Source organism: Atta cephalotes (genome assembly GCF_000143395.1).
Source record: "Atta cephalotes unplaced genomic scaffold scaffold00062, whole genome shotgun sequence".
In the NCBI taxonomy this organism is placed as follows: Eukaryota; Metazoa; Arthropoda; class Insecta; order Hymenoptera; family Formicidae; genus Atta; species Atta cephalotes.
Genome location: NW_012130126.1, coordinates 92290 through 111261, shown reverse-complemented (window position 1 = coordinate 111261; position 18972 = coordinate 92290). Strand labels below are relative to the sequence as shown.

Sequence of the window (18972 nt, the reverse complement as noted above, 5' to 3'; positions counted from 1 at the left end):
ACTTGTGCGAGACTCACGGAAACGGCAGCGAGTAAATCGCCGCAGTCGCACCGAACCGCACTGCCCTCTCGTCCTCGTCTAATCACAAAAAAGAGCCGTCAAATACACCGATGGTAGGACAAACTACGCTAGTCAATGCGATGACTCGCCGCGAACGCGTGTGTCACGTGATACAATCCTGTCACGTGCGATTGACGAATCGCGCGAGCGCGATTCAGAACCGCTACATAATTGAGAAAATTTTATAATCGAAAAAAATTCTATTATTCTTCTATTTTTGTATATAATACTGATTCTATTCAAGCGCAGGAAGAAGCAAAAATTATGTTAATTTTGGCGAGATTTACACCGAAAATGTAATCCTGAAGAACACCAAAGCGATAAAGAAACTTTTAAAAGTATAAAATATTTTTTTCTCCATATTCCCTAGACAGCATAAAACGTTCGTTTATACACTTATTGAAAAAATTAATGTTTCAGAAAGATTGTACTAATAATTAATATTAAATATGAGAAAGTAACAATTAATACGCGTACGTTAATAATATTAGATATCTGATAGTTATATAAATAATTTTTGATTATTTTAATTAACGTTATTAATCTTAAAAATATTTTACTGTATAAAAGAAATAAGCTGTAATAAATGTAATATAAAGTTAAATAGATACGCGTACTACGCTAGTCAACATTAGCGATGTTAAATATCTTCATTTTACGAATTTGTGTAATTTATTCTCATTAATGGGCACACCGTTGCATATATGCTACAATTGTTCAATAAGTAAAAAATAAATTGTATAATAAATAAGGTTATTATTGCTGCTCACGACGTACGTTATAAAACTGCAGTGTAATGAACTGTTAGATCTACGAGGACGTCGATAATATAGCGTTCTAACATATCGATTTATAAATACACCTATAAATTAATAAGAATAATAAAAAAAATATATAGAAAATAATATTAAAAATATAAAAAATAATATAATATAAAAAAAATTTATTTCGGAGATTTTATTCTATTTATTTCACAAAAAAATAATTTTAAAATACTTATAAAATACAAATTTTAGTAGTTTGTACTTAACTTTCGCGTCGAAGAGCTAAAACTTGAATCAAAAAGTTGCAGTTAACTGTCGGTAAATACATTTTAATTGTTTGCGAATTATGTCACATTATAAATATATTATTTATACATTAACAACTACAGAGGTTTATACAAGTAATTTACTTATATTTGATTTATTCTTGAAATCACAAAACTAATTTTATTTTAATTTTTACATAGATTTTTATTTTAATGTATTCTATCTAATTTTTAAATGTATTCTATCAAAACTCATTAAAAAAGTTACAGTTTACAGAAGTAATAAGTACTCTGTAAGAAATATAAATAAAAAAATAACCTTAAATTTAAATATCTGTTATATTAAACAGCGTAATATTATCTTTTTAAATTGTGCTTTGCTTCTATGTTTTCTAACATATTTAAAAAATTACATATAAAACACATTACATTTTTGCAGTGTAGTTTAATTTTAATCTCAGTTCAATTAACTTTTTATCTTTTCTAGTTCTAAGAATTAAAAAATGAAGAGAAAGTTGAACTGAAATTAAAATTAATAATTGGTACACAATGATAAAAACGAGTATCAGTTAATACTACAGAATAGACCACATTGTCTATCGACTAGTGCCCTCTATAGATTACAGAATACGGACGAATAATGCAGTATATTTAAGTATGTTTGTAATCGCACGATATAAAAGTGTGTTGGATAAAAAAAAAACAAAAAACGTTAACTTTTGTAAATAATATACTAAATATACCAAATATACCAAAAATATTAAATATACCAAAACGTTAATTTTCGTAAATAATACACTAAATATACCAAATATATCAAATATTTTGTAAATAATATACCAAATAAAAATCGTTTGCTTCAGTCGATACATTAAAAATATTTAATAAGGCTTATAGTATAAGTTTTATCAATTTTTACCTTTAAGGAATTGATAGATTACGCTGAAATCCTTATTTGAGAATCCTTGAGCGATGATCGCTGTATAAATCTGATGCGCCAGGGAACCAAGAGGAATTGCAGTTTGCGTTCTAGTCGCGATGGATTGTATCAATCCCAGATCTTTGGCCATCAATGTTGTGCCGAAACCGCCCTATATGCGTATTTACTTGTTATTTACTTTAAAACTAAAAACTAGTATTTAATAGTAATTATTTGTTATATTTATGATATAACATCTTAGGTACAATCTTGATATATCATAAAGCAATCAGACAGCCACACACAGATTTACGTTCTTAAAATACTATACTTAAAATGTAATATAAATTCCGGTAAAAAGTTTTTTCATGAATGAATATGTATAAATATGTATATACATAATTTTATATGAAATATGTCCATACATATTCATGTATTCTTCTTTCTTTTATAAAAATACTTTTTAGTAATAAAAATAACAATAATAAAATATGAAAACATTAGAAATAAGTAAAAAGAGTAATTTTCATACTATTTATTTTAGAAAAAATCAAGTTTGAAAAAATATAAAAAATTACTTAAATATAATTAAATATAAAATTATGCATAATTGTATGAGCAATTTTTTTAACATTTTCCCAAAGTTGTTTTTCTCTAAAACGAAAATTATCTCTTTAATTATTTTTCACATTACTATTGTTATTTCTATTACATTCTTTCAAGACTGTTCTGAAGAAGTATGTGAAGTATGACGCTAATATGGCTGTCTGATTGTGTTCATGACACATAAGACATAAGACAATCTTAAATATAATAGACTTTCTCTATAATAAGCCATTAAGCATAAATTAGAAATCAAAAGCTAAAAATTGATGATTGTGATTGATCAATTTTTAGCTTTTGACTTCTGATTTATGATTAATGACTTATTGTAAAAGGTCATAAGAACTGTCTACAAACAGCACTCTATGATTGACTTATATGCATATGGCATCTTAAGATTTATATATGTAAGGCAATCTTAATCTTCCTTCGGCAATGTGAAATTTTCACACTTTGTCCGCAACCTGAGTCTTTGAATTTCTATGTAGTAGTTTTATGTTGTCCTGGACTATATAAAAATCTGAAAAAAATTCTTATATATTTATAATTTTTTAAACTTTAACAAGTTTTTATAATCATAAAAATTTATATTTTAATTATTACAAACAAAAAATCGACTGAACCTTTAAAATTTGACATTGCCGGTAGAAAGTTAAATATAAAAACTGATATCGATATTCATGTAATTTATTTATATCAATCAGAAAAAAATTAATTACGGATGATAATAAATTTGAATGAATATGAAACAGATGATTAGATCCTCTTACATATATCTATTAAATTATTTGTTTCAAATAAATTGTAACATACATTCCACAATAAGTTGTTGCTTTAAGCCGTAAGGAATCGACCAACACAGTTGAATGTGATAAGAACATGATTGTCAATTTCTTACGACTTAAGACTTAATAATACGACTTATTATAAAAAGTCCGTTAGAATTCTCTGAATAAAGCATATGAGCTAATTTTTTTTAATTTTTAATTTTATAATCGAAAATTTTGTGTTATAAGGTTAATTTATTTTTTCCGATTATGTTAATTCCTCAGGTTCTTGAATTCTGCTTCAATGAATCTGCAACATAAGAAAAAAGCCGGATCACGCAAAAACATTCTACACTCAATTACCTCATAATTCTTCGAACTAGGAACATTAGGTAGAATTCCCGGAACTGGATTATACAGATCAGAAGACCAGCATCTGCCTGTGCTAGAGTTTACAACGTTCGCCAATATCTTAGCATCTAAGCCTAGCCTAAAATAAATCACGTACATTAAATTACTGACATAAAAAATTGACATAAATATGCATTACGTATATCCTATTTGTTTCTTACCTCTGCCCAAGGTTAAATGCTTCAGCCGTGCCAATCATACCGATGGCTAATAACATATTGTTACACAGCTTAGCCGCCTGTCCCATGCCTACGTCACCGCAATGTACTATTCTAGATCCCAGAGCTTCAAGAATGGGTTTCGCATCATTAAAATCCATTTCCTTGCCGCCTACCATAAATGTCAAAGTGCCATCCTTGGCTGCGTTTACGCCTATTAATTTAATAAACAATTCTTTAATTCTTTATTCTTTAATTCTTAATTCTTTAATTCTTTAATTCTTTAATTCTTACTTTAATTCTTACTTTATTTGATAATTTATTGATAATTTATTCGAGTATAATTTATATCTATATTTAATAAGTCTATTGTAATTCTAAATTTACATTTTAGATTTTTTATGAATGTTAAAACTAACCTCCCGAAACAGGACTATCGATAAATCTCAAATTATGTTCACGAGCCTGCAAGGCAATAAATTGAGACACTGATGGATCTACGGTACTGCTATCGATCAGTAGAATATCCTTTTGTGCTGCACTAAAAAACAAAATACAAATTAGCCAAACATAAATTGCAATTTATTTATTTGACAAATCAATTTTAGACATCACTATTTGAAAAAAGTGCTGATTTCTAAAATTCATTTTTTTACCTAAGCACGCCATTCTTGCCAGTGTAGATATCAAGGACATGCTGATTTGAAGGTAACATTGAGATGATAACATCAGCTTCCTTCGATATTTCAGCCACATTTAACGCACAACTTGCTCCCGCTTCCATTAAATTCGTCATCGCCGAATTATTTATGTCATATACAGTGAGTTTATAATTCTAAGAAAAAAAACTTTTATTAATGAGAATTATTTAATTGAAAGAGATGACTCACTAAATTTAAATTGATTATTACTTTCTTCAGCAAGTTTTTCGCCATGTGACCGCCCATATTACCCAATCCGATGAATCCGATTTTTGAATAATATCTTTCTAAGATCAAACATGTTATGTTAAACACGTATGTCTACTTTGCAGAAAATAAGAAATTTATATGTAAATGTGTAAATTATATTTAATTATTGTGATTTAATTATATTTAATTATTGTAATTGCTTATAGTTTATACCGAGCACTTGATATTCATATTAATGTCATTTCCATATCAAATCACTTGATGTGCTTGGTATAAATGCTGGCGGATTATTTTGGTCTGATACTTCTGAATGAGTATCAGACCTAACTAGTATGCGTATCAAATGATATCAAAGAATCTCAGCGTGCTATAAATGCTTAGTTTGTTTTAGATCGTATATTAAAATTCACCACTGCTTTTCAGATTAAAATTAGAATTAGAGGTTTTATATCTTGAAAAGTAATGAAGACATCAGGTCACCTAACTTGACCCGTTCTGAAATAAATCAGTATAAATAAGGACGTATCAAATATTTAATCCGCACTAATTTGATACGCGTACTAACGGTATAAAAGGGATCAATAATTTCGCAGTAGTAAGGATAGTCTCATTTTATTTATTTTTCGCAACAATAATTGTAAGATGTATCGTATAAGAATTAGCTAATCAGCTAAAAATTTTTGATAATTTTTTACTATGATTGGCTAACTCTTACGATATATCTTATGATTATGATTACGGAAAGAATGTATACGATGGTTCTATACAAGACTCGAACTAACGCATATATTATTATTATCTTAAATAAGGATTTCAACATTTCTAATGCTAAGACATTTTAAATGCTAAAATTTTATTCTGATCATTAAATGTCTGTGAAATTTGCAATTACATGGGTTAAATTTAAATGATTATCAAACGTGAACTATGCGTCCTTTCTGACTGAAATTTAGCCTGAAGGAGTTCGAAGAGTGGATCTTTCGAGGTGTCGTGTCATCAAATGGATTGTAGCGGCATTTCATGGAAATTTACCAAACGATCCACGTATATTATATTAAGATAAAATCACAGGTAAAAATCAGGAAGCTAATTTTAGATCGAGCATCAACATTTATTTTTAAATTGTGACACAAAATCACATACACATCTTTTGATTTTTAAGAAATTTGTTATATCTAGGGAAATGCCAAAAACAGTTAATTAGATAGTTTAAGATTGCACAGCTATGAATTATCATTGGTTTATTATCGGAATTATTATCGGTTGTCAAATGCTTTCAAGTTGAAAACATAAAATATTTATGAATTTTTTCAAGAGATATAATTTAATAATATTGAAATTCATCGCGCACATAGTACGGCGCTAATACCCAAGAGTCAAACTTATTATAATTATATTTTCTATAAATAAATTTTTACATTAATATTTATTATTGTTTTTAATATATGTATAAAATTTTTTTAATATTACTTCCTTATTAAATTTGCAAATAAGTATATAAAAACTATTTTATATAAGAATTAAGACCAACAGAAAAACATTTTTTAATCAATGAAAGAATTATGCTCAAATTTTACATAGATATCTAAACATAATAATAGAATAATCTATAAAATCTCGTTAAATTCTTAATATTTTAAAATTAAACAACTTTAATTAGTAACACAATTCACTTTAAGAAATAAAATTTTTTTGAATATTTTTTGAATATTCTTTCGTGACAACATTCTGTTTTTGAATATTCTTTCATATTTGTAAGAACAAAAATATTCTTTAATAAACAAAAATATTTCTTAATAAACAATTTTTTTTTATATTCTTTCGTCACATATATATAAAAATAAAAATATTCTTTAATAATTATTCTTTAATAATTCAATTTTTTTCACATAACAGTCCTCAAGTTAATTTTTCCAGTGATTATATATTTATATAAATATAAACTTCACAGACATTTAATGATCAGATAAAATATTTTAGCATTAAAAATGTTGAGATCCTCATTTATGCTTAATAATAATTGTAATAATTGTAATAATAATTGTAATAAGATTTCAATTGATTTTCGAATAAAAAAAATTATTTAAAAAATTATTAAAAAAATTAAATAAGTAAAAATATTACCTGCTGTCATGCTGATGGATAATTTTGTAAGTATCGTGAAAACACTCATCTTGGAAACACTTATGAAAATAATGAATTATAAGAATCAACAAATAAATGTCATGCTGTGAGCAAAGAACATACTAATATTTATGCCATTCAGTTCAAATATGTCATGCGAAAAACTTGTCTCGAGACACGCAATCAGCTGCTCATTAGCATGCGTTTGTGTGTGTTGGACGAAAGAATTGTTAAAAGATAAATTTCTCGCAGAGAAAAACAGAATGATATTTTAGATTGTAAAAGAACACTGCCATTGGCATGAAAAGACGACAGTAGCGACGTCTCATGTATGATTTAGCATAAAAATGCATTACACAACTTGAAGAATGGATAACGAATGATGCTTTAAAGGCGGGTAATACGAATGAATTCTTCACAATTTGCTCGTCCATCATTCTCTCATTAAAAAGATAAATTACTTCAAACGATCAACTTTTCTCTAACCTCATGAAATAATGCTCATAATATATTTTTTATATTAATTACTTTAAAATAAAAATTATAATTAAAAGAATAATTAACAAATTAATTCTTCCCATGATTCTTACGGGCTACTTATTTGAAGCTCGTAAAATTATCTACTGGTCTCGTGTCTTTTTTTGCAAATCGTTAATTCATGATCATTACACTGAGAAAAAGAAGTTGTTATTTCAAAAAAGTATTAGTTGATTTAACTAAATGTAGCGGTCACGGACTGTCAAGCAAATATTTGTTAATTCAAACAAATAACAGTTTTAAATTACAAGATTTTATTAATCTAAATATTTAATTAAATAATCATTACAAACTAAACGCATTTAGTCAAGTTAACAACTTTTTTTTTCAGTGTAGTTAATAGAGATTATTTTGATCATAGAACGATTAGGAACGCTCGCGATAACGAATATTAATATTCCAGCAGTGTGTCATTATTATTTATGATGCGAATAAATACATCAAAATATAAATACATCAAAATATAAAAAATTATTATGCATATTTCTATTGAGCTTTTTCTTTCTGTTTAAGATATTTCTGTTAAGAAATATTTATTAATACCTTATATGTTTTATTTTTTACTGTTATAAATGACTGTTCTGTGACATATAGGAGTTGTTAAATTGTTTTATATTTCCTCTTCTTTTACAACTTATAAAATGAAACGGCATTAAATGAATTTTTTTTTCTATCGAGCATTACGATAGTAAAAATATGTCTCTGCAAGTTACAATCTGATGACAATCAAATCTAAAACATCAAATATTTCTGTTAAATATTTAATTAAGTACTATTAGAATTAATTGTGTGAATGTTATTAATAATGTTAATTAATTAATTTTATATAATTAATTTAATTAATTTCGACATTTTTAAATTAATTATTAAATAATTATTTAGAAGAAAATTTTCTTTCAATATCTTCGATATTGTTATAATAAATAACTACGCAATTTAATTTATTTTACCGAAATTCAACAACATGTAAATGTATTATTGTAAATGTTTGAAAAATATTTGTTAGAATAATGTTGATTTTATTGAACAGCATATTTTACTGCTATATGTAAAGACTGAACATTAAGTATCTTTATGTAGATCAGTAGAACCAAGGACATTTTGTAATTTGTTAGACAATCCTTGTTTTATCAAGATAATAATGAATTCACTATATGTTTAGCTTCGTTACTGTCGTTACGAGGTACACTATCAGTAAATTTTTTATAGATCACTAATTAAACGTCATAAGCAACGTTGCAACGGATAATTGAGCAAATGTTTTTTATCCATCGCGTAATTATACTTATATCAGCTATGTTGGTCTAGCTACATGTTTATTCAAAGATTGCTATCGAGGTAGTTATCTGCTGTCAAATTGCACCCCCCCCCCCCCGACGTGTCTTATATGTACACAGTGTTATAATGGGAATTGCACGTATAAGTACGTTCGTACAGACATCATATCACATGCAATTTCATTTCAGGTAATCTACCAAGTTGACTTTCATTCTCATGTCAGACTTACTACGTGTTACTAGTTGTTGTGCGTAATATTATCTGTATAAAAATTAAGAAAATTGTGGTATATTTATATAATGATAATCGAGTAAGTTGACTTATTATTGATAATTAATTGATTTCTTTTTTTTTAAGTATATTTAAATCAATTTAATATCAATTTATTAATAACACTACTTAACATTCTAGTAAACAGAAATTTTTTTTAGTTATACTTATCCTTAATAAAAAAGTTAATTTGAATCTTATTAAAAAAAACTCTTAATAATACATTAATATGTTAATATAATAGTACATTTTGTAATTCCGAAAAGTTAAATAAGCAATGCTGTAAATAGATTGAAAATTAAAATGTAATATACACAATCATTTATTTATTACTTTTCATTTCTGTTTTAGTACTTTAAAACATGCATAATTGTTTATTATGCATGTATCGTTGCATTTATACCATTATTAGTACTATGACTCATATCTATGATATGATATGATTAATTATCGTTAAAGGATTATGATTAAAGAATATTTGTTGAAGATTGTATTGTTAAATTCTAACAATTTTTTTACAATGAATTAATTATCATGAAAGTGAATTCAATGTTTGGCGTTTTATTAGTCATCATTATTCCGGTATTAACTGATAAGAAAAATATTATGAAAAATTCCAAAATGGAATCCTGGATTTCTACACAAAATTTTACAACAATGATCAAGAAATCATTTCTTTACTCCAAATGTTGCAATATTTTTTTAAGTGGTGCGTATTTCCATTCGTACTTCACAAAAATAATGTGCAGCCTATAAGTAAATTATCTTTTAGAATCGATTTATGATGTGGACACATTACTTCATCAATTTATCAATATTTATCCGCGCGAATATGTTCTGCACGAAAGACTCTTTGACTGTCAAGGATATTTCTTATTGGGACCGACGGATGGAGAAATAAATAATGCTATGCAATTGTAAAATAAAACACAGATATATTATAAATCTATTATCTAGATCTAAATCTATTATCTTATTTAGATCTATTATCTCTATCTATTGTCTTATCTATTATCTATTATCTATTATAAAACTATTATCTACTATCTATTATTTATTATCTTATTATCTAGCTATATTATAAATCTTAATCAATAAGATTGGAAACAAGATTAATTTAATTTTTTATATGATAATAATATAGAAAAAATACAATTAAATTTAATAATAACATATAAAATAGTAGAATATAAATGAAAGAAAAATATAAAATAACACATGACTATTAAGAATATCGAATAATATTACTCTAAAATTTATGTAAGTACATATATTTTTTCTGCAGTGTACCTTCATCCATTTCAACGATAGAAATTCTTATTATTATTAATGATGAATTAAAAAATACTTCGAAGCTTTTTAATGTCTCCTTATTTGGAAATTCCAACGCAAATATCGTTTCAAGATCTGGAATTTGGACTTTGTCAGAAAATTATTTGAAACCTAGATTTTTTTTAAAAGTACATAGGTATGCAATTTTTATAACCATTTTATATATTTATAATATAAATTATCAATTTATTATATTAATATTAATCTGCTTTTTTATATTAATAAAATATGTAAACAAATGTATTATGTGCTTTGAATGTATATCATAGTTACGAAGAATTGATGTCTGAATTTGATGTCGTTGATATGAAAGGTAGAGAATTGCAAGTATGTACTTTTTATCAACCACCTTTTTCTTATCTTAATAAAACAATAAAAAAAGTAATTGACGGCGTGGAAGAAGAAGTTTTCCTAGCAGATAACGGTAAATTATTTGAAAATTATTTAAACTTAAATTTAATTTTATCAGCTTTAATTATTGCAACAATCTTTGAGATAACAGGTGTATTAATATATATATAAATATATATATATATATATATATATATATATATAATTATTAGATAAATCTGAAAAAAATCACGAAAAACTAAATAATTATAAAAATAGTAATACAAAATAGTGATACAATAACATATTTATATATTTTATAGATAATGAAAAGGATGGAATAGAAATGAAAATATTTTTGGTTATGGCGGAGAAATTAAATTTTACTTGGACAATACGAAAGTTGAAAAGCAACTACAGGTAACTCTACGTATTCATTATATTAATACATGGCAAACATTAATCTTAGAAATGAACTAATTATTTTAGATATGGTCGACGCATAAATAGTACAGGGTGGAATGGAGGCGTTATTCAACTTGTACTAGAGAAAAAGGTATAATTATTGGAATTAAAGTAATGTAAATTCTAATAAAGTAATACAAAACATGTCATTAAAATTTTTTTATAAATGCAAACTTTCTAAATACTGTTGAAACATTGTGAACATTAATTATAAGAACTGTAATAATATTTTATTCATTGTAATTATTACATTAGTTGTAATTATTACATTAGTTGAAATTTGTTTTTAATATAATCTAAATATTTCTCATTTTTTAAATGTAAAAGAAAAAAATGGTCCAAATAGAAATCTTCTTTTACCTAAAAAATTAAATATTAGATTCTTTTAATTCAAATAAAGTATAATAGAATAATAATTTTTGCTCTTGTATAAAGATTGATTTAGCATTTGGAAATGTCCGGTTAACACCGAATCACTACGAATTCGTGAATATGTCCACACCGTGGGTCCAAATGTTAACACAATTTTTGGTACCGCGACCGCAACCAATCACTAATTTCTGGGCACTCATGAGACCTTTCTCGATGGGCAGCTGGATACTTATATTAATCACGTTGATTGTTAAGAGTATATATATGTATGTACGAGCTAGAGTCGATCCAAAATTTCCGAAACGTAAGTTAGAAATATCATTTTTTATTACACTGATAAAAAAACAAAAATGTCATTAAAATTTTTTTATAAATACAAACTTTCTAAATATGCTATCAATTTGGTTAATCAATCACAATTACTGTTTTTAACTGTTTCGTGCACATGTTTATAAGATAAGATTTAAAAACTGCTAATTCGTATATTACTCTATTAGACTATAACTCGTATGGTAATGTTTGTGTGACAAAAAAAAGTTATACTTTATTCAAACAGTTCTTTTCCTTATTTGCAACTTTTCTGTTTTTATAAAATAATAAAACAGTAATAAACTTTCAATTTTATAGTTGCATACTATGATATAATACTGTCTAAGTAAAAGATATGATTTGTAAAAAAACAAAATGTTAATTGAAATATATTGTCTTAGGTTTTCGGAGCATTTTTTGCACGATTACGGAACTGATCGGTCGTTTAGTGGGCACGTGGATGCCTCGAAACACTGTCAATGCTAGACTTGAATTGCATTTATGGCAAACTGCAGGATTTCTACTGGTAACTGCATTTTGCAGCAGTCTTGCAGCAAGACTTACGAATTCGGAATACGAAGACAGGTAACGACTATTTGTGCGTGCGTGCGTGCGTATGTGTGTGTGTGTGTGTGTGTGTGTGTGTGTGTGTGTGTGTGTGTGTGTGTGTGCGCGTGTGTATATTATCTCTAAACTTTATTATAATTTAATTGATTAATGAACAATTATTTGTGACACACTAACTTCTCTTTTATTGAGGAGAATCTTTTTCCTTTTTATTAAAGAGAATCGTCTTTTGTTTATATTTAGAGTAAAACATATCTAAATCATATTATATTTATTGTTTATAGAATCGATACGATACGTCAATTTCTCGAGGCTAATTTATTATGGGGTCATAAAGGTCCAGAACCATATTGGTCTGACTATCTTGACTTGGATGTAAGTAAAATTTATATTTATACAAACGGTCATTTTTCTTACTAATAACACGATAAACATACATGATTTTAGGATATTTACGCAAGCCAGTTGTCGTCAAGATATATACCTGTGAGAGATCAAGAGGCATACATACATACATTAATCAAACAGCGTAAATTTGCAATTTATGGATTTGTCATAGATTCAATCTTCTTTCCTGAAGATGATATCTTCAACGAGTATATTAAAGTAAGAAGCAAGAATGCATTTATTTAAAACATTAAAAATAATCAAAATAAACCGTAAACTTGTGTTTGTAAGAATTATAGACTCATGAAAGAAAGCACGGGCAACTATTATTCGTCGTTTGTGGTTCAATCGTGGCTATTACAACCTATCGACATGGTAATATAACAATCATACATTTTAATTGTTATCCTTATATCTGTTATTTACAAAATATTGTAAAAATATACTGCTTATATAGCTAAATTTAAAATTATTTTCTTTATCAGAATATTTAAAGATATTGATTTTATGAGAAATTAATACAAACATATTATATATTTAATGTTAACATATTATATATTTAATGTTAATCAGATAGTAATTAATGTAAATATGTTAAATAGTATGTACAAAATTATAATGATCAATGATTCGAAGTACAAAAATCAAATTATTTATAATCTTTTTTATTTCAACAAATAAAACTTGAAAAAACTGTTGTTAATTTCTATCAGTGTAAATTAACTTTAGTTCAGTTGAACTTATTTTTATTCTTTTCTAGTTATAAGAATTAGAGAAAGATAAAATTAAATCAAGATTAAAATTTAAATCTACATTGTTAAAAAGTGGATATGTGATAGATATCGTGCGAAAGATATCGTTCAGCGAAACTTTTCTCATCTAAATAGTTACTTATTTTTTAGATAATGCTTTGGTTAAGAGAAAGTGGTATCGCCCTCTTTCATCTTAATAATGTTATGCATCGAAGAATTAGTTTCAATCTTCGTGAAGTTGTCAAGGAGCACGATGGTCTTGATGGAATTTATAGACGCCTTGGGCTGACACCATTAGGTGTTGGATTTTTAGTACTCATTGTTGGTCTTCTAGCATCTACAATAGTATTTTTCTATGAGCTAAAACAAGCATCTAATTCGCGATCGATTCGTGAAGTATTTCGAGATATCCATAAGAAACGAAAAACATACAAATCATCGACTTATAAACGAAGATATCGTAAAGAAGTTGAGCCAATAGATCAAAATTTAGATAATAAAAATTTCGACTCATTTGTAATTAAGTCTGCTGGTCATATAACAAATACTGAATTTGCACGAAAATGTAATAATAAGATTTTTCATAATAATTTAGGTAACATGTCAATATAAGTATTATTTATTTTTTTTATTTTGTAGAATATTAATACAAAATTTATGTATGCGATTCTAAAAGAAGGATGCATTTGAAAACAATATATTAATATTGTACGTATGTTCAATAAAAAATCATAACGTATTTTAAGACATGAGTGTACAAATTTATTTAAATAAACTGTATTCTAATTTACATTAAATTTGAAATATTATTTACATCAAGTAATACAGCAATAATCACTTTTATACAAAATCACTTTTATACAAATCACTTTGAAATCACTATGAAATTTCATACGATAAAGATATGCAATGTAATTACGTAAGAATCAATTTACGTAGAAGTAGTTTTTATCAAAACAATATTTTTCTTTTATTGAGATAAAGTCCAAACATATTTGACCTTTGAGTTGAGTTTCTTACAACATATGTAATATATTTCATACATTTCTCAACGTACTTATAGATAGTTAGGAATTAAATTGCGTCGGAAAATTGTTTATTATTTTCGCAATTTTTTTAGTTATTTAATGAGCAGAATGTAAAAGATTCGAAACAATTTTAAAATATCTTTAAGAGTTCTTCAAGAAGTCTATTCTACAATGTGCTCCTGTTTCTTGCTTTTTATTGTTTGATTTTTTTCTCTTTTGCAACTATTTCATCGACAATTATATTTCTTGCTACGTATTTCTTGTTTTTTTCGTTAATTTTTATCTCGGGCGACATAAAACAAAAAACCAGATAAAAAGCAAAAAGATAAGAGGTAAAAAACAAGAAAGAAGAAAAGCACATTGTAGAATAGGCTTAAGATAATGTAAAGAACTCTGAAAGAAATCTTGTTATACGATATGGTATCACAATTTTATGGTATCATCGATTTTATCCGCTTTTTCAGCGAACTTTGAAAATTAACATCTCGTTAATTATTGCGAAAATTGTAGACGATTTTTTTTATTCAATTTAATCCAGAGATCTACTTACTCACAAGCGATGTATCAAAAAGTTTGGGACACCCTGTATATATATTAAATGTACATACTTTTATGATTTGATACGTCTTTTTAATGCGTATTGTAACAATAACATTCGCCATTACATTATCGTATTAAATTAATTTAGTATGAATATTTACTTGATACGAATATCAAGTGCTTGACCAAAGCTATTAATATATTTTATTGTATTATTTATTAAATCATGATTATTACAAGTCCATATAACACACTTCATCCTAGTCTGTAGAACAGACAGACGTCTCTGGACATTTTTAGGACGTTGCCATGAAAATGTGTTGTGGATACTTACATTTATTGCACCATCGGCCGTATAAAGATTAAAATTCGCAACGATGAAAAATAAAAAAATGAAAATTAAAAATTGAAAACTAAAACATTTTATAAATAATGCAATTAAAAACTAAAATCAAACGATAAAAAGAATATAATAAAAGGATAACAAATAAAAAACAAAAACAAATACTTAAAAATTAAATAGTTTAAAAAAAATGTTTTCTCAATTACAGCACTTAATTATATCGTTATTTTATACTCAAATAATATTATTTATACTTGATACTATATAGTGTCAAATTGACACGATAATGTCAAATGTAATTATTGTTTTATAATGTATAAAATGATGATATATTTAGGAGCAGCGGCAATTTATATTAAGTTAAATTTGGCACTATATTTAACAGTAGGAATCAGCAATGCGCTCATTCACTTTCAGAAAATAGTGTACAATTACATATATTACTTAAATATATTTTAACATATATTAATTAAATATAGAAGATAAATTATATCTAATTAATATGTATATAAATCTAACCAAATAGCTCTCATTAGTTTATTAAAGCTGCATTTCTTTTAATAATATATTTCTTTTAAAGAGATAAATTCTTCTTATTTGGTATTCGAATATTGCATTGTAGAATTAATGAGAAGCAAAAATTTATTGCAACGTGCTATTCACACTTATTTGTGGAAGAATCTCGTATTTAACATTGTAATTTTTTATATAATAAATTGTTTTTTTAATAATTATCAATTTATCATTGGATAGGCTTATTACTTTTAGGTTTTGTCTTTATTTTTTGAGTTTTAAATACACAGTTTTAAATATACATACACACACACATACACGCACACACGCGCGCGCGCGCGCGCGCGCACACATACACAACTTCTTTTAAGTTTAACTCTTGAGCAATATTAATGGCAGTGAGATCATCAAAAATGTTTGTGAGATGCAATGAGGGCATACAAACTATTTCATGATTCACTTTAATGACGTTTGAGTTCTTTAGGTAAAACACGGAAAATCCAATCTGTAACAATCATTTATAAACCAGAACATTTTATACAACAACAAACAAAACATTTATATGATAGTCTTGATAATATCATGTATTGAATGACGTTCGAGTCTATTATCAATATTTTCTCAGAACGGAAAAAACATTATTCCCTTAATTACGTCATAAATATTACTACATATACTGATTTGTAAACTCAATAAATCTCATGTGATGGAGAGTATTTGAAATTTTATTGTGAGTTCTTAAAGTCAACAGAACTACATGTATATTTCACATTTCATTATTATTAATGACTTGTATTTTTGCAATATCATATTATTGTGTAATATAAACCGTTCGTATTAAGAAAAAACGAGTATATTAAGAAAAAAAAATTTGAATTTCATCAGATTAGTAAAAATAATTACTGTTGGTCCAAAAAATCGTGACTTGGAAACTACATAAATTGTACAACGGAAAATAATCTGCAACATTCTTGCCGAACTGTCGAAGCAAATATATCGAAGCAAAGATATCGTATCATATCTTTATTACTTACAAATGAATTGCATTTTTGCAATATTATCGTGCAAAGTGTTTAAAAACGCTTCTTTGACTTTACAATTCATAGGAAAAATTTTTCTTTATAAAATAAAATAAAATAAAATTAGGAAAAGTAATATATTGTTGTGTGTATGTGACCATTTAATTTCAACTTAAACACTCGAACCAGAGATGGAGGAAAAACATATCGATGATAGTAAGTATCTACCGACAAAAATTGTCATGTTATTATCTATATAATTATATATCTATATAATTGTTATAGTATCATGAATATTAAAGCTGTAGAATTAAATTATAAAGTAGAGCTAAATTATAAAGTTTAACTCTCGACTACAGCAAAGTTTTGGACTCGAAGCGAAAATTTTTATAATTTATACGAATTTATTTTAAATCATAGGTCAAAAAATTTTGAACCTTGCTCTATCAATTGCCGTGCAAGGAATAGTTCATTTGTATTCTGCAATATTTTAACAGGACGCTTTAGAACTTAGATTTAATTTTCATAGTTGTAGGTTAGAATTGAAGAGACATAAAAGATAATAGTTAGATAATAATTAGATAATAATTAGTAATGAAAATACTATACATTTAATAAAAAAAATGTGTACACGTAGTGTACGTTGTAATCGTGTCAAATCAAATAAATAAATAGAAAATAAACGAAACATATCATTAAATCCAAATTATAGCATTATATACGGGAAAATTATTTGAAATTAAATATTTACATATAATTGCAGTTCAACCGCCGACGGTAGATGAACATTTTGAATTATTATTGAGTGATGATAATTTAATTAACTCAAATTTCATCAGTGTAACGCCCAATAATCTTCCACATTGGTATAATAAAAAATTATTTAAAGAGTAAGTATTCAAAAGAGAAAGTTCGAATGTGATATCGAATGTTGAAACTGCAAAGTAATGGATAACTAATGTAATGATCCACGATAACTAAAAATTCTTTGTATTAACTATATCCGAAAAAAATCAACTAGTGATGATGAATATAAAATAAATAACATTATTATATATTATTCAAGCATATTATATTTAGCACAATGTTATATTTTTATGACAAATATATATGCAATATCAAATAACATGGAGAAATTATTTATAAAATTTCTAACAAATTACAGAAATTTCTAAACTATTGTGGACAATAATTGCATTAATAATACATTATAGGCAGTAAAATTTCAATAACATTTATATTAGATGTACACAAATTACATATTTTTATTTCAGAGCTCAAAATTATTATAAGCAAAACTTAACATCAATGATACAAGCGAGTTTTGCTGGACTTATTGCAATAATAGTAGTCCCAGAAACATTAAGAGTAAGAAAATTTATTTTTTATAATTAAATCATTTATATAAATATACAAGAAACTGTACATGCATATGCATATAAGTTTGTCAAATAATAAAAATAATTGTATATAATTCCTTTGTATAATGGAAAAGATATTTTCAGGCTTTTTCAATCATGTTATTCTAATATTAAGATAGGATATCATACGACGGAATATTTTTAATTATTTTTTTATTATAGAATAGAATTCAATGATTTGAAAAAAAATTAATAAAACATTGTTTATTAATTGATTAAAAATGTGTTTTGTGGATTTTTAATAGGTACTCGTATATACACAAAAAAACAGTATGCCTTGCGTGACTTTTAGCCGATATACTCAAACTCTGTTGCATATGTACAAGCTGTACACATGTGATCCAAACGACCCAAACTCTGAGTAAGTTTTATCAAAGTCTTTTATATTTTGAGACGTTTATGGGTACTTTCTATGAAGATATGTATTTCGCGAATATAAGGCCCTTTACCTTGATGAAGTGAATATAATATAGGATTAGTGCATCCTTTCGATTTTTATTGCTATTTGGGATATAATTCTTTAAAG

The 18972-nt window shown here is 25.9% G+C and overlaps 2 protein-coding genes across 2 annotated transcripts; one reads left to right on the top strand and one right to left on the bottom strand.

Annotated features, from left to right (window-relative positions):
• Positions 1-13: 13 nt before the first annotated feature.
• Positions 14-7032, bottom strand: LOC105623652 (3-hydroxyisobutyrate dehydrogenase, mitochondrial). The gene is made up of 9 exons (XM_012205032.1): positions 6984-7032; positions 6330-6332; positions 4860-4936; positions 4605-4783; positions 4368-4489; positions 3952-4162; positions 3743-3869; positions 2010-2181; positions 14-78 (listed from the first exon to the last, which is right to left on the bottom strand). Exons 1-9 carry the CDS (start codon positions 7030-7032, stop codon positions 14-16), a joined length of 1005 nt encoding a protein of 334 aa, XP_012060422.1.
• A 2657-nt stretch (positions 7033-9689) lies between these two features.
• Positions 9690-13978, top strand: LOC105623689 (glutamate [NMDA] receptor subunit 1; the record flags this gene model as incomplete). Its single annotated transcript, XM_012205071.1, has 11 exons — positions 9690-9793; positions 10354-10536; positions 10670-10824; positions 11054-11150; positions 11220-11286; positions 11631-11871; positions 12278-12461; positions 12728-12818; positions 12891-13049; positions 13122-13205; positions 13733-13978. Coding segments are annotated over exons 1-11 (1611 nt in total), but the record flags the coding sequence as incomplete, so codon positions are not given.
• Between the last annotated feature and the right edge of the window lie 4994 nt (positions 13979-18972).